This window comes from Amphiura filiformis, chromosome 18 (genome assembly GCF_039555335.1).
Source record: "Amphiura filiformis chromosome 18, Afil_fr2py, whole genome shotgun sequence".
Lineage (NCBI taxonomy): Eukaryota > Metazoa > Echinodermata > Ophiuroidea > Amphilepidida > Amphiuridae > Amphiura > Amphiura filiformis.
In genome coordinates this window covers 10432922-10450895 of record NC_092645.1, presented here as the reverse complement: position 1 = coordinate 10450895, position 17974 = coordinate 10432922, and the positions used below count along the sequence as shown (strand labels likewise).

Genomic DNA, 17974 nt, shown 5'->3' with positions numbered 1-17974 from the left:
TTGAGGTTAAATTTTGCGCTATGATTGTTTAATTGAGGTTATTGAACTATGCCATAATTTGGTTCATGTCTGAGGCCATGTGGTCCATAGTGAATATTTCCCGGGAATATTTACAGAGAGTAGTTATTCTTGAGAGGGCACTCACCTCATTTGCATGGCAAAATTACCCGTCTCCTCTGCAGCCAATTTGGTTTCGCTCCATCGAAATCAAGCTGGTCACGGAGGAGACTACTTTCCTTTGTGTTTGTTCATTTGTGTATGGAGAGCCCTTCTTGGAGTCCGTTTGGACTCAGGCTACGCTCTCAGCTAGAGTCCGACGCTGCATTGTACTAGAAACACCTTCTCTGTGAACTCGCTAGAGCAAGGAAAATAAAAACTGGTTTCATTACTATCTGTTTTTGAGCTTTTTTGCAGGTCTGCGACCATGGTGTTACCACAACTGTCTTTGCGTCATTAACATGTGCTGGAGTCTAGCACAGGTCAACCAATGTCCCGGATTTTAATAAGACAATAATGATTGACACACACACCAGGAAGTTTCTCATCCAAAAGAATGAGAAAATTTAAATTCTCACCATTTTGGCCGTTTCTCATCAAAATGTCCGTTTTCTCATCCAAAACATCCTTTAGTGTATTAAGTTAGCTTAGGCCTATTGATCCTAAATTTGCTTCGTTTTAGGGGGGTGTTTAAAAAAGTTGGCCACACATGCGTATAGGCCTACATTATCATATTTGAGTGCCCCCCCCCCCCCCCCCGGTGAAATTTGAGACTCATTTGGTCACGGTCCTAAGCGTCCTTGCCCACACGAGTCGCCCAGGAGTAGGCCCTACCCGGCATTATTAATTACTAGTGGTTAGCCTCCCTAAATACAGTCGCGTATCGTGTTGTTAATTATCGTTACTTGTGTCCATGGATATGACCCCATGTATAAGTAGTCTTCATAGAATTCACACAGTCTATGCCATGTCATTTACGGATACAAAGAGGATAATAATTTTGAGGGCGCCCACAAAATCTTACACCGTCTTACACAATGTTCCAAGGCAAAGTTCAGTTTAATATTTACTCATCGTACAAATACAGACGTTTTTAAAACGTGATGCCAACGCCGCGCCTTAGGCGCACAATTGGGCTACTTGGCGATCACTTGCCGCTACTCAAACAAGCATGCCGCTACTTGTCTAAAATTGGGCTACTTTTGCCAGTCTCAGGCCGCGGCACTAATTTGATGTATTTTCCTTTCAATTTAGCCGATTTATAAAGGTTTTGAGTCTTTGACGCTCCAAATTGAAATTACAATGGGTTTTGTGACCAGTTATTGATCGGTCAGTAACTTCCCAGTAAGTACCGGAAGTTTCAAAGCCCGGTTTCAAAGTCAAGTGCTTTTCCGCCCAATTGGGTGTTTTGCGATCTAAATTCGGGTAAATCCGCCCAAATATCCGGTATTGGGCGCTTTTTTGGAAGCTTAAAAAATTGGGCTACTTGAGAATCCTTTACCGCGGCCTGGCGAGTCAATGCGCCGCGCCTTGACACTGAAAAGTTTTGGCAACACTGATTATGTGATGATGTTGTCTGGATGGGTGGACAGTTGTCACACTGTTGAAAAACAACAACCGGGAATCCGCATTCATTTACAAATAGCATTAAATTAGTATCACATAGTGGCCTCCGTGCAGTGGAAAACCTTAATTCTTTCATCAAAAAGAAATGAAAATGACAAAAAAACCGGATCCACCTGTACGCCTATAAAATGGGCACAGAAATTTGTCTCAAATATGAATGAATTTTAAGAAACATACGGGATATGATGAACCAATGACCTGACGCCATGATAGTAGGATCTATTAGTCGTTTTATATACTATATACCGTGTTGTCATAATACCAATATTTGACATAATATATAACGAGTAATATTTAGTATTGTAAATATGCAGTTCATATGCACAAACGAACACTGATCTTTATGATATTCAGGTTGTTGTAGGCCTACATCTAATATAACATGTCATATAGGAGGTCATATGTGTTGACCTTCTCCTATTGTATTTGTTCATCTGTGTATGGAGAGGATTAGCGCCATTAAAACTCCATCAGTATTTGGGCGTAGTTCAGTGAACTCACCAGATTGCTATTCCAAGTACTTTGATAAATACAGATAATATGTATTAATGGGTCGAGGCGATTGCATTGAAAAACTAATAAATTATGAATAACAGTTAGGTAATCAATCGATAGTGCGGACACTTTTCATTTACAAACCACCAAAATTCGTAATCTTTTAGCGTTGGAAAAGAAACCACTTGAATAGAGTGTCATAGCCCTGATATTTATATTACCTTGCCTCACTTTGTTTAGAGCAAGCCAACAAAATTAGCCATAGGTTTGCGTGCTAATACAAAAACCGTGAATTTAGTGCCACCCCTGCCTGACCAAGCTCATTAATTTCCATTCATCGCTGCATGTACGGATGTTTTCGTGGTGGTTGCGGGAACGAATGATCACAAATTCTCCAACCTCGGGGAAATGAACGATTTCAGTTCTGTTCCACCTACAGCTTCATCTTTAGACGGAAAAGCAGCATTTGCCGACGCTGTACAAAGAGCTAAGCAGGTAGAAATACATGGAATATTATTGTTGAAAATCATCAATCAGAATTCAGTCAAGTTTATTGTTTTACTGGAGGAAGTGAAGTGTTTCTAGAGGTCACCAACTTCCCTTTTGTCATGTTTTTTTAACTCTTCAACAAATAGTTACTTAGTATTTTGCAATTTTCAGATAACTATATTTTCGTGTAGTCTCCAAGTTAATTATTTAAACAGAGTATTATGAGTATCAGACAGGGTCTAATTCTGCATAAAACCGGGCAACGTTATTTCTATAGATCTGCTGCGCATTCAAATTGCATTTGTATTGCATCGTAATTTCATTTGTGTCTATGATTATGTTTACACAACATGAACTCACATGTTTTCAAGCAAATTCGCCGATAATAGGTGATCAAAAGCGATCGGAATGTTACAAAAGTGCAGATCGCATTCAGCTTACTTCATATGAGATGATCTTTGGAAAAATACGGCATAATTTGTCTTGGTGTTTGCGGAATGCCATGCAGTAAAATATTAATACGTTGCGGCAATTCATGATTGACAACTAACAATCGGCGTGTCCTTCGTATCCTTCACTGTCAATTTCTTATCCACTCGCTAATCCTCACAAAAGCTTTGTGTTGATTACGTGGAGGCAAATTGCAATAAGTACAATGAAATAATGAGTAGGGCGGGCTCGAGGCGGGTTTCTTCTTCATCTTGGGTCAGTCCATATGAAATCAAGGAGGCCCCCCACCTGACCCCCTCAGATTTGCTTGATATTTTAGTCATATGTTGTACCTGTAAAAATATTAAAAAACTGCAAATTTGAGGTCTGTAGCTCTTACGGATTTTCTGTGGCAGCCATTTAAAGTTGGAGTAGGGGGGTCTAAATTTGGACTCAAAAGTTGCCCTTTAAATAAATTTCATCTTTGGGAGTCTTAACTTCTTTACAAAGAGAGGGAGAGGTCTGAAACCTTGTATACACACTAACTGCATGTCCAATTTGTCAAAAAGTAAAAAAAAAAATATAAAAAATTATTGCGCTTTGTGTCACGGGGTCATTAAATAATAAATATGCAAGAAAAAATGTAATGTTTTATAAACTGACAAGTTTAGGCCCCTAAATTCACATTTTTTGTCAGATTAGTTATTGTTTGTTGTCACTGATGCTAAATATAGGATAAATACAATGCATATACAAAAAATTGAGCTCACAATTCATTTACATTTGAACAGCGCCCTCACAAAGATGAAATTTATTGCAAATTCAACATTTTCAGGGGCCCAAAGTCGATGTGGTCCACCTTCAAAATTGATAAAACATCACTTTTATATGACTACTAGTCTTATATTTACAACTTAGGTAAGTCCCAGTAATTGTCTAGGTTGACTTCATATAAAACGACAAGCCCAAAGTTGACCATTTTCTTATGATTGCATGTACTGCAAATGTGCCGAATTTGGAAGGCTTAAAAGTCAAATTGGTCACAATATTGAAAATAAAATGATTAGATGTGTAGTTATTGGCCCTATTTACTATTATTTCCATTTTATTTTCAATATACAGATTTTCTGTGGCAGCCATTTAAAGTTGAAGTAGAGGAATCTAACTTTGGACCCAAAAGTTGCCCTTTGAATAAATTTCATCTTTGGGAGCCTGTACCTTCCTAATAAAAAGAGAGAGAGTCTGAAACCTTGTATACACACTAATTGCATGCCCAATTTTGCAAAAAAAAAAAAAAAATTATTGCGCTTTGCGTCACGGGGTCATTAAATATGCAAGAAAAAATGTAATGTTTTATAAACTGACAAGTTTAGCCCCCCTAAATTCACATTTTTTGTCAGATTAGTTATTTTTGTTGTCACTGATGCTAAATATAGGATAAATACAATGCATATCCAAACATTTGAGCTCACACCTCATTTACATTTAGAACAGCGCCCTCACGAAGATGAAATTTATTGCAAATTCAACATTTTCAGGGGGCCCAAAGTCGATGTGGTCCACCTTCAAAATTTATAAAACATCACTTTTATATGAGTACTAGTCTTAAATTACAACTTGGGTAAGTCCCAGTAATTTTATAGGTTGACTTCATATAAAACAACAAGCCCAAAGTTGACCATTTTCTTATGATTGTATGTACTGCATATGTGCCGAATTCGGAAGGTTTAAAAGTCACAATGGCCACAATATTGAAAATAAATGACTAGATGCGTAGTTATTGGCCCTATTTACTTTGATTTCCATTTTATTTTCAATATTGGGGCCAATTTGACTTTTAAGCCTTCCAAATTCGGCACAATTGCAGTACATGCAATCATAAGAAAATGGTCAACTTTGGGCTTGTCGCTTTATATGAAGTCAACCTAGACAATTACTGGGACTTACCTAAGTTGTAATTTAAGACTAGTAGTCATATAAAAGTGATGTTTTATCAATTTTGAAGGTGGACCACATCGACTTTGGGCCCCCTGAAAATGTTGAATTTGCAATAAATTTCATCTTCGTGAGGGCGCTGTTCGAAATGTAAATGAATTGTGAGCTCAATTTTTTGGATATGTATTGTACTTATCCTATATTTAGCATCAGTGACAACAAAAATAATTAATTTGACAAAAATGTGAGTTTAGGGGGCTAAACTTGCCAGTTTACAAAACATTACATTTTTTCTTGCATATATAATGACCCCGTGACACAACGCCGCAATTACAGAATTTTTTATTTTTACTTTTGACAAATTGGGCATGCAGTTAGTGTGTATACAAGGTTTCAGACCTCTCTCTTTTGTAAAGAAGTCACAGACTCCCAAAGATGAAATTTATTTAAAGGGCAACTTTGAGTCCAATTTTAGACCACCCTACTCCAACTTTAAATGGCTGCCACAGAAAATCCGTCAGAAGAGCTACAGACCTCAGATTTGCAGGTTTTTAATATTTTAACAGGTACAACATATGACTAAAATATAAAGCAAATCTGAGGGGGTCAGGTGGGGGACCTCCTTGATTTCATATGGACTGACCCTCTTACGTAACAGTATTGTTCTCCAAAAAAACCCGGAAGCTTGTCGTTTGGAGCTCTAGCTGAAATACAGCAAGATAATGTAAGATAGTAAATGTAAACCTGTATTTTAGCTAGAGTATCTCGAGCTAATGAGTATGTTCACTTCATTTTATGACCACCATGACTTGGATTGGAATCCAAAAAACAATGCCAGTTTATGTGTTCTTCATTACATGGATCGAATCCATGGGTTCCTACAGTCACCCATGGAAAACAGGGTACTGAAAACCAGTACACCATGTTCATATGGGCCATGAGTTAGTTTGTTTACATTGCAGTATAAGTAATTCCCTCAGAATAGTCACTCAATACAGATTCCAAACAGATAAAACTTACCTCAAATCAGTTTTAGTTGCCCTTAATTAATAACTCCAAATTGACATGACATTGAAATTTATTTGCTCAATTTCATACCAAAATCAAGGAAAACATGGTTTTGTTATTGCAAAATAACATAGAAATCACACAGGGTTATATCTGGTTACTGCAGTAGGCCACTTGAGGTAATCAATATTGGTACTTGAATAGCGTGACTCAGTGACTTTCTGCTCATTGTAAGACAGATAGAGTTGTAAACTTGATTGCATAACATTACAATTGCCAACTGATATCCTTTGTATTTGAGTTGTCATTTGATGGTATTAGAATTGTCATAATGGATGTAAACATTAAAAAATGTCAACAAAACATGCTGCTGCAGAACTCTATACCTGTGTCGGGGTGTGTGTGTGTCTGAGGGCCGATCCGATGACACACATTCGATGGGTGTAGTTCTTCATCATGTTCATCCCTCACTGAATAAAGGCCGTCAGCCTTTCGCCATCTTGTGGGTACAAATGATACACGTTATTCTGTGTCGGACACTACGCGCAGGGCGCAGCTTGCCACGCAGCTGTTATCACGCATCACCACGGTGATTTTGCTGTTCACGCATGGAGATCGAACGACCATCGCAGCCTGTACCCACAAGATGGCGGCATATGACGTCACGCTGACGGCCTCTATTTGAACATTGTTGAATCATGGAATGCTTAGATTATTAATACACAGATTGGAATTGTCCATGCCTGTGCCCTCAAAGCGTACTCGAATGATCGATAATAGCGTCACATTTTGGCGAAAATCTGGATTGGAAACCCGGAAGTGAAACAGAAGTCAGTGTTTCTAGTTCATAGTTTGTCATTTTAGCGTGAGTTTAAAGTTTACCTAATGATTTTAACGGGAATTATCGTTCTAAAATTGACCTTGAATAACGCCCCTTGGGAAAATGTAACTCCCCCGGGGGTGTTTATTTGACTAAATACGGTATCTATGCTACTATCTACTATCCACGGTGACCCGATAGTTACTGTGATGTGTGGATAGAAGATCTAAGGGTGCTATAACACTTTCAGTCATCATAGCGTCGTCAGATTTCAAACGCATTAAAACAATTTTTTAGATTGTACAATTTAGCTTGGCTAACATGTGTATCTTAGCTGAAGGGTTTGCTTGGTTTTAACCGGAAACAACAGAAAATTCCGACCATATATATTATGAGTCCTTTTAATTCTGCGATCTTGCTTGATCAAAGTTGTTTTGACGACTGACCACTTAGAAAACAGCGCCACTCATTAAGGAAAATCCAGCGCTTGGCAAATCAGTCGATCTCCCGGTTGGCAAACGTTGACTTGTCATTGCAAATTGACTTTGTCATACAATTACAAATTACCTCTCTAAATCATGCTTTTTATTTATTTATTGGGTGCTTTTGTTTTCTTTCTAAGATTGCCGCAAAGATCGGGGGCGCTGCCGGTGCAGCATCGGCTGCCATTACCGGCGTTGCAGGAGATGCGAGTGGGGGTATTAAAAGACCGTTGGACGATACAAGCTCAGATATGGAACCGGACAGAAAACAAATCATGCACAATGATCGTAAGTAGAATTGGGGCGCCCTCAATAGGAAGTAGTTTAGCCTAAATTTTCAAGAATTCACATCAATACAGAGGACTAGACTGGAGGAGGTACAATAACATGTACATTTTGTATGTAAGAGTGATTTTCTCCCTGCTCTCATTTCTAGTGCTGTTAACGTTATCAAGATTATTTTTTGTTTGATGTCGATCAACATGTCAGAATTGAAATCTATGGCAACATAATACCATACAATAAATGTAGGATTGATCACAAAATGATAGAATTTTTTTTTTGTAATTCTAAAATCTAACATCCAGCATAGATTAATTAGATTAAAAATTTGGGGCAATGGGCCAGCAATTGGGAATGTAAGCCTTCCCTTCCTTAAATACATTTTTATTATAAATACTAGACATAGCACTGCAGACAGAGAGAGCGATTTGACACCATAAAGCAGCTTGGGTTCTTAATTTAGTCCGCGTCCACGTGCCAGATCCGACGGGTGCCGCCAACCAATTGTGATGGGTCCTCATGAACAGTTCAGACAGAAATATACATTAAACATAACAAAACAAGGGGAATTTGGCCCTCAAACACAAATCTTTTGAGAGCAATTGATGAGAACCCCCGCCATAAAGATTAAAACCTTAAAAATTCCAATGCAGGTCTCGTTTTATACAATATCCTCCGAAAACTAATATCACTTGAGAACCTTTTTATACAATATCCTCTGAGAACCAATATCACCCAGGAACTGGGCACATGTGTTGGTTCTCAGATGAATAGTTTTGGAGGCAATAGTATTAAAAAAGGATCCCTCTAGTCAGGCTATCTTTCCAAGTACGGTATGGTAGTAACTTAACGCAGTGTTACTGTGGTATTGAAATAGTTTGATAAGTTTGCACTCTCTGTATTTTTCCCTCAGCAATTGTGGCACAGTTAGCAGCTATGCAAAGGGCAGGGGGGTAAGTACGCACCTGTTTATTTTCATACATTTATCTTCTGTACATCCAAACATTTTGCACGAATTATAAAATTTGATTTGTAGTCCACAACTTGAGGTCAAATTTTATACTATATGATTGTTGAATATTTTGAAGTTTTGAACTAAAGTTTACACTAGAGTCTGAAGTTTACCGTTTTCTAAAATCCATTTTCCGTGTTGTAATTCGTGTTGTAAAATTTGTAAATCCGTGTTAAATGAATAAAGCTTAAAAAGTATAAACAATGATTTTAATGTCAGAATAAAGTGTTCAATATCGCAATCAATATGCTCTGATTAGAATATTCTCACAATGATAGACCGACTGTTACGATGTTTGGAGGGATATAGGGGGTTATGCCTTGATAACATACCTTTATTTCAGTATTATTAAACAGTATTTTTATCATAAAAATTGACACACACAACTCATGGTTGTTTTTAACATTTATTTCTCTTATCTTTTAACAATTTTTGTCACATCATACAAAAATGTCATTTTCTGTGTTGTACCTCCGATTTCGTGATTTTTTTTCTGTTTTCTGTAAAACGGAAAACTTCGGACTCGTCTACCCCTTCTAAGATGATACCGTTGTTTTGGGTCCAGTGCTTCATGCAAGTGCCATCAGTTATGTGACATTAATTTGATTTCATTGTGTACTACAATGTAACTGCTTTAAGGGGTACTACACCCCTGGTCAATTTTGTGCCTATTTTTGCATTTTTCTCAAAAATGATAGCGCATTGGTAACAAGTAAGATATGTATCTTATAGGGGCAAGGACTACAACTCAAGGCAAGTAGTTATTGATTTATTGATCAAATATTGGTTTTCCCTCATTTTTGACTGTAACTCCACAACTGTTGTCTGTGCTGAAATAAAATAACCAGTGCAGTAGTTGTAGTCCTTGCCCCTATGATATACATATCTTACTTGTCACCAATGTGCTAAAATTTTTGAGAAAAATGCAAAAATAGGCACAAAATTGGGCAGGGGTGTAGTACCCCCTTAAAGAGATTAGACCTAAATCGCCTAATAGACCAGGTTAAAAATGAGCTGGGTACCACATGTACCTATCTTGACTTCGCCATATTTGTGTGTCGCTCATAGGGAGCAAAATAGGGAATATTTCACCATACGCCTGATAAACTTTGATGTTGGTGGTACACTATTTTGTTCTCCATACACAACAAGACAATGTGGCACACCTTTCTCATATGATCAAACCACTTATACCCATTTTTCCCCTCTTAGATCATGATCTTCATGTCAATGTATGTGTACAATTCTAAATAAAAAATCACATTAATTTAAGTCACACGATATACATGTAACTAACGCACCCTTCTATTCAAAAGTTTGAAACACCGTCTCATTTTAACACCTGTAGCGACATGCCGACACATCTATGGCAGGATGGGAACAAGGGCGATGGGACGGAATTCGACCCAGCAATGTATGTTATAGTGACCCTTCCTGTTTCTTTCTTCCTTGACCCCCATGAATACTACCTGCTGATTGGTTACAAGAAGACTATTGTAATCTATTGAGCCAATCATCATCATGGTATTAAAGAATGGTGGTTGGGCTGAAGAGGATTGAGCTTAAATATGTAGAAGCTGTATTTTAATTGGTTACTAAGATGACTATCGCATAATTAGCCAATCGGAACGATGTATAGAAAGGCAGTAGTTCTCATGGGGGTTGAATGTTTTCTTTGCAATCCTACATACGTACATTGCTACATGTATTTACCATTATGCTAGTGTGTGGTTTTTTTTTTTTTTTTTTTTTGCGCTTTAGTCATATTGGGAAAACCCTTAAGGTTTGAAAATAAAGCACCTTTTGCAAAAGTGCCAAGGTACACTGTATTGGGATTTGTGACTAAAAGTTCAAATAAATTTGCTATCAACATGTAATTCACATTTTGGTATTGGCTGTTTTAAATTATTGGGTTCAAATTTAGCAGTGTGGCACTGCACAGAAAGGTCTTTGACTCTGACATGTAGCAGCCGACAAGTGCATCCTTTTGATATGGATGTACACATATATCAAATTTAAATGACCTCCCCAACCACAAAAAAATATATTAATGTTGGCAGTATATTTATGGCAGTTAGGTTACACCAGTCAATAATTTTTTTTGGCCTAGCTTAAACACCATGTAATGAATTTCCGTCCCATCGCACTGGCATTTTTAGAGATTTTTTTACAATAACTGTCTTTATAGTAGCAGAAAATTTAGGGTGTAAATGGTTTCAATTTATATAAGTGACCACTGATTGTGACTAGCTTAAGTGCCCGGGGTGCTAATAAGGTTGAATACAATAAGTCAAATGTAAATTAAGGCCATAAGCATCCGTATCACCGTAAAGTGGGGCATGTTCTACACAGTATTATACATGGTTTTTTGGGTGATAATTGCCGAACGCTGTAGATCCGTAAGCAGCATTTTCTCAATTTTAAAATCAAGAAGATGGGGTACCGTATTTGTTCCATTACCCCTCATTTTGGGTGGGCGCTTTATTTTTATTTTATATTCTTTACGTAATTGGGTGTAAATTTTATGTGTACATATACGGTTACATGTTCGATGTGTAGTTGGATCCTGCACATAATGATGGTGGATCATGTGTACATGTAATTGGATCCTGCACATAATGATAGAGAATCAATGTGTATTAAAGTTGCCTGGTGGTGCTTAGGGGCATGGACGGATAATGGAATGGATATGGTAATAGGATAGGAATACAGGGTATTGCAGTTTCCTCATACACCCAAATAATGTGTCCCCTGCAGTAAAATCTTGATACATTGATGGGTTCAGTTTTGATGTCTTTACTGCCTTTGACACATTACATTTTCTGGGAGTGTGAGGGATACTTCATTGCTTTGTTTAGTACCAAATTGATTTACAAGAAAAAAATTGTGATTATTATTTTGTATCAATTGTGTTTCTTGTTTAGATCAATTGTTTTTAAATATTATATTTGATAAATGTTGTTCATTATGAATTATTGTTATTATTCCAGGAATCCTGGAATTGTCACAGAAGAAAAACCAGTACCAGATAAGCTAGTTGGTCTCAGTAAGTATAATTTAAAACAAGTGAATGCAAGAATGCCCTTTTCTGCAATAGCTGCCATAGACATTTCAATATACTGTGACACCTGGCAGCTATTGAATGAAGGACTTTTTTGCACTGATCAACAGACTCTTTTGTATAAATCAAGGGGGTTTGATTTCAGGCTCAGAGCTGCCAATTCGGGAGAATTGGATACTTGCTTCTCTCAATACGATTCCCTAAGTTTTGTGAGAATCAACATCAATTGATCCTCCTAAAATCATCCACATGCAGAAACTTGCTTGATTCTCGCTAGATGAGACGTGAGAATCAATTTTGACTGCTAAATAAGCGACCTCGCACTGTCGCAGATTGAAAATGGAAATTACAGTCTCTCTTATAAAAGTTAAAATGAGGGCATTCTATTTCTAAAAAATTTCAGTCGACACCTCAAATGAAACTGTAGAGTTAACATTCTATCTTTATTTCTTTGTTTTGTTGCAGTCATAGGGAGAGGAGGGGAGTCAATCACAAGATTACAGAATGAATCGGGGTGTAATATACAGGTGGCATCAGGTAAGCATGATTGATTGATTGATTTATTAATCAATAACCAATAGGTAATTAAGTAGTCAATTAGAATCAATCAACAAGATTACAGAATGAATCAGGGTGTAATATACAGGTGGCATCAGGTAACATGATTTATTGGTTGGTTGGTTGATTGATTGATTGATTGATTGATCAATAACCAATAGGTAATTAAGTATTCAATTATAATTAATCACAAGATTACAGAATGAATCAGGGTGTAATATACAGGTGGCATCAGGTAACATGATTTATTGGTTGGTTGATTGATTAATCAATAATCAATTGGGAGTTAAGTAGTCAATTTGAATCAGTCACAAGCAGTGTTGTAGTCGAGTCCTCATCGTCCGAGTCCTTGGTGTCCGAGTCCAACTCCGAGTCCCTGCCAATTTCTGATGTCCGAGTCCGAGTCTTTATGTATCAAATTCAAGCCCCATGGTTTTCACCAATACCTTATCAACGTAGGCCTATACTTAACCAGAATTTTAGTTCTATATTATTTTCTTGTAAATACATAATTTGCTAGTGCCACTGAGCATGCCTAGTATGGTTTTGGGGCTGTGCAATAATTATGCGGAGTCCGGGGAGGGGTGAAATTGCAAAAAATGCTTATCCCCTCTCGGCCTGCCAAAAATCGCTCCCCCCCCCTCCTCCCGGCTTGCCAAAAGTCTTTGCACCCCCTTTGCACATGCCATTTTTTAGGGATCCCAATTGACAAACTTCAAATGATTTAGATATATGTTGCGAGCGCAGCGAGCAGGGAAATTTGCATTATGTAAGCGTTTCCGTACTGTTTTCTAAGCCTTTTTAGAGCGTTTTATTTGAAAACTGCCCCATATGTGCCAAAAATTGCTTGTTCTCCCCTCTCGACTTGCCAAAAATTGCTTCCCCCCTCCCTTTCAATCGGTCAAAAAATTTTACTCCAAGTTTACCTTCCCCCCCCAATGCTCATAATTTTTGCTCAGCCCCTTTAGATAGCAATTTTGGTTGTACTTTTATTTACAAACTGAATTTATTTGCAATCAAAATTACTTAAATTAATCATGTGATGTGATCATTGATCAATCATAAGAAGTTAACAATGAACGAAAATAAAATTAAAAGACCTAAAAAGACCCTATTTTGCCGGACTCGAGGAGGACTCAAAGCCGAGTCCTTGGGGTCCGAGTCCAAGTCCGGATCCTCAGCTTCCAAGTCCGAGTCCGAGTCCTTGAAAAAAGGACTTGAGTCCGGACTCGAGTCCGAGTCCCGAGTCCTCCAACACTGGTCACAAGACTACAGAATGAATCGGGGTGTAATGATTGATTGGTTGGTTGGTTGGTTGGTTGGTTGATTTATTGATTGATTGATCAATAACCAATTGGTAATTAAGTAGTCAATTTGAATCAATTACAAGACTGCAAACTGAATTGGGGTGTAGTGTATAGGTGACTTTACAAGCACATTGATTGATTGGTTGAATGATTTATTGGTTGATTAATCATTAACCAATTAAAGAGTTCAGATGCAAAAATCGATCTATCCATTTTTCTCAATTTGAGGTACAGAAACTTTTTGTAACTTCTGAAACATCATTTTATGAACCGAGCTCTACTTTTGTGAAAAGTAGAGCCCATTTGAATTTGATGTTGAAGTTGATTCAGAATTTGAGCACAATTGAGCAAATCTGACAATATTGCTGTAACATTCAACATTGCACTGCTCTGTTTACAAATGGCTTTAATTTAAACCCCCAGGAGCAACAACAACGATTTTGATTGGTTACAAAGAGGCTTATATCATATATTGAGCCAATCAGAGGTATGTGTAAAGCCTCCAGCATACTTTCCTGCCGCTGCGGCAAGCGGCAGGGCGTTTCAACCAATGACAAGCCTTTATTGTGTCCGTTTGTCTGCAATGCGCGTGCGCCACGCCGCTCAGCGGCAATAGTATGAAACCAGCATAAGAATGGCCAGTAGTAGGGCTGAAAGGATTAAGCCTAAAATTCCTAACAGATCTAAAAGTTATATTTTGATTTTATCCTGGAATTAACCAATCAAAAATGCTGTATTATAAAAAAGCACTTAGTTCTTGTTGGGATAACACTTATTGTGTTTTCTATTTCCTAATTACAGACAGTCAAGGTATGCCAAACAGATCATGCACACTTACAGGAACACCAACAGCAGTACAGTAAGTAACATACGATTCCATATAATCCTCTTCCCACCATCCCCCCTCCCCACCCCAGATGAAAATGTGCCCATCCTTATAGAGCTCTTGGTTGTTGTTTTTTGTTTTGTTTTAGTGTGTGTCCCTTATGCTTCTTTTTTTTTTTTTGCCGGTCGGTTTGGGAACTAAGTTGGGGCCCCATCCTTCAACATGGACTTTCCCCCTGGCAAAAATCACAGCTACAAAGCTCCTCTGATTGTTAAAATCAAATGCGAAATGGTATTGTTGTTGGTTTTTATAAATTGTTTTTCATTTGAGATATAATTGATTTACGATTGATAGGAACATGGTTCACAAATACAAAAATGTATGATTTGGAAATTTCATCTGTCGACTACAAATCACTGCCTCCTTTCTGTTTTTCAATGGTAATTGTAAGAATAAAATTGTTCTTTGACAATTCAAGCATGATTATTGACTAACACACACATTTTCTAATGTGTGTGGGATCACATTCAAATTAATGGGACCAAAGTGCAGCAGATTAATAACAATACTGTATGGGTGTGAATTTGATATATAGGATGGCCAAATCACTGATGGATCAAATCATTAATAATGCACATACCACAGAAGGAGTAGGCAACACAACCAACGAGCTGATCATCCCTGGTAACAAAGTGGGTCTTGTCATTGGTAAAGGAGGAGAGACCATCAAAAGCTTACAGGTGAGTGATGCATATACCATAACATCATATTACCCATAATGTATGAGCTGATGATCCCAGGTAACAAAGTGGGTCTTGTCATTGGTAAAGGAGGAGAGACCGTCAAAAGCTTACAGGTGAGTGATACATATACCATAACATCATATTACCCATAATGTATGAGCTAATGATCCCTGGTAACAAAGTGGGTCTTGTCATCGGTAAAGGAGGAGAGACCACCAAAAGCTTACAGGTGAGTGGGAAGTACATTATGTGATATGATCGAGCAAAATGAGTCTGATTTAAGGAATATTTATTTTGAGATATAAGCAATAAGAGTATTCAACTGCCATAAAATTGTATTGTTTTGATCAACACAAAAATGGCTGTATCTCTGGAACCACAAGTCTAAAAATATAAGCAAAATGATGACGTTGAAAACTGAATTTTGAATTTAATCAACCTCATTTGAAATTCATTCATTTCATTTCATTAAAAAAGCATCGTAGCCCTAATGCCAAATTGAGCAATTTTTTACATTTAAGACATCAAAATATTACAAATACAAAATATATAAACAACAAATTTAAATTCAAATAATGCAAGATAAAAAGGTAAAGGAGCGATCCTGTATAAACAGTGATCGGAGTGCCCATCTCTCTTTCATTGGCGATTGGGCCAGACTCCTCCATGTAATGTTGCTATAGGGGATCTCTACAGCGAGTCTGTTACCTTCCCAGCATTTAAGAATGCCGGTACCCATTTAAACACCTGGGTGGAGAGGAGAAACGGGATAAAGTGTCTTACTCAAGGGCACAACACAATGGCATCACCGGGGCTCGAACCCGCAACCTTTCGATTATGAGTCAGTGCCCGTTCCGCTAGGCCACCGTGCAAGATAAAAGATGAAAAATATTGCACATACATATATAAAGCGTTAATTCACACTCTCCGTGTGGGAGATAAGGTCAAGTCTTCCACAAAGAGTGTTTGGATTTCAACTGCAATAATTTAATTTGCTATATGGTTTTCCTTTCAGGAAAGAGCTGGTGTACGGATGGTTATGATTCAAGATAACTCCAACCAGTCAGATTCCAACAAGCCACTGCGGATAACAGGTGATCCTACCAAGATTGAAGAAGCGAAACGAATGGTAATGGAACTACTGGATAGCAAAAATGATGTAAGTATTTGAATATTCATAATGCCCTTCAAATTCAAATGCACCTTTTGAATATTCATGATGTCTTTTATGATAACAGGTGATTGGGGAGGCTGAACAACTGGTGATGGCACCACTTGATAGCAACCCCCCCTGTGTGGGAGTATAAGTCATGTGTTCCACAGGGAATGTATGGACTTTAACTGCAATAACTCGATCAGCAGCACTGTTTCCTAGGTTAAGCATAGAAAGCATATATTTGAACCACATGAGTGCATAAAATAATGTCAACTGTACCATAATGAGACTCGGCTAAGGCGCCACATTCAAATTTGTTTGATCTTTCATGCTTTGGATTGACTGTCGATACTGCTAAATGCTTGTTATATAATGAACTATCAACTAATTAATCATAATTACAGGTAAATTTGTATAGGTCAATAACATTAAGTGCAGATTCATGTGTTATCACAAATAATAAGGATCCACTAAGCGTCGATAGAAAGATTACACTAATTTGGTTCTATTGATTAAGGTTGAGGAGATTAATATGTGATAGATGATCTTCTTGGGAACAAATATGCTGTTGGTTACGGTTATGATATACAGCCCCTTTCCTCATCAAACTCCTTCCTTAAACTAGCATCAGCAGGTGACCAGCTAAGACTGTACTGTCCAATAGTATGATGCTAGAACAACTACGGGTAAAAAATTTGAAGGCAAAACTCATGGCATCATGAATTGATATACGATGGTGTGCACGCAGTTGGGCTCAGCACCGGTGGCTGTGCCAAGTCCGTTTTGTGTAATGGGCGACTGCTGTGGTACTTATGTAAATGTACCTCTTACTAAATATATCAAATACATGTCTTTTTGTCCAACAGAGAGGTGGCGGTGGAGGTATGGGAGGTGGACCTCCAGGCACAGGAGGTAGTTTTGGGGAATTTGGCAGACGACCACCTGGTATGGAAGTAAGTATTGTCATTTGAACAATGTAATTTTAACTTATGTGCAATATCGCTCTTGTGTTTTTTATGCTTTAGATTGTATTGCCAACTCATTGGTCATATGTTTTTGTCCGGGGACTAGGCCCCCTCTTTGCAAACTTTTCCCAGGGTCTTTATGTCCTCTCTTTTATAAGAGGACTTTTCCACCATGGGATTTGGTTGCGGAGAGGGTGTTTGGCCCATGTCGTCAAATGTGTGTTATTATTTGTTATATTTTGTTATATTTTTATATGTGAGTTTCACAGCAATTCAGCTTTTAGCTGCGAGTATGTTTGAATAAACCATGAATAATAATAAATAATAATAAGTAAGACAAATTATTTTCTGTGTAGGTTGGCCTGCTTTAGAAACTTATACTCGGGGTGTCAGGTCAGCTTGAGAAAGCTGCATGTCTTCCTGTTCCCCCCGTCTTCTTAAATACTCAAGCAGCCCTCAAATTAATTGAATGTATCATGGCAAATTGCCCTATGATGTTGCCTTGGTGCTCAAACTTACAGACCATATCCAGCCAAGATCAGGTCCTGAGCTAACAAGACAATATAGCAGTTAGTTCCTTGGCCAGGGGAATTTCAAGTTGTAGTTGTAGTAACTTAATGGTGCTGAACTTGCATTGCCAGTTTGTTTGTTTTTTGCCACTCACCAAGTCATAGTTTGTACCAATTAAGTCAACTCAATTTGACTGCTTAATTTAGGTGTACAAGTTTTGAGATGGTGGTTGTAAAACAATGTTATTGTTATTATTATTATGAATGCATTTCT

General features: G+C 37.7%; 1 protein-coding gene across 5 annotated transcripts in view; it reads left to right on the top strand.

The window, feature by feature from the left end:
* Positions 1-2439: 2439 nt before the first annotated feature.
* The window catches only part of LOC140139826 (far upstream element-binding protein 1-like), a 41119-nt gene continuing 25584 nt past the window's right edge, over positions 2440-17974 (top strand). For 4 of the 5 annotated variants that reach the window (XM_072161569.1, XM_072161568.1, XM_072161567.1 and 1 more), the window contains exons 1-10: positions 2440-2613; positions 7422-7569; positions 8477-8516; positions 9924-9989; positions 11566-11621; positions 12102-12173; positions 14303-14360; positions 14923-15067; positions 16086-16229; positions 17093-17179. In XM_072161569.1, coding sequence (XP_072017670.1) covers positions 2527-2613; positions 7422-7569; positions 8477-8516; positions 9924-9989; positions 11566-11621; positions 12102-12173; positions 14303-14360; positions 14923-15067; positions 16086-16229; positions 17093-17179 — 903 coding nt within the window. In that variant the 5' untranslated portion in view covers positions 2440-2526. The remainder of the gene's footprint in view (positions 2614-7421; positions 7570-8476; positions 8517-9923; positions 9990-11565; positions 11622-12101; positions 12174-14302; positions 14361-14922; positions 15068-16085; positions 16230-17092; positions 17180-17974) is intronic. The other variant, XM_072161570.1, reaches the window with a different exon arrangement.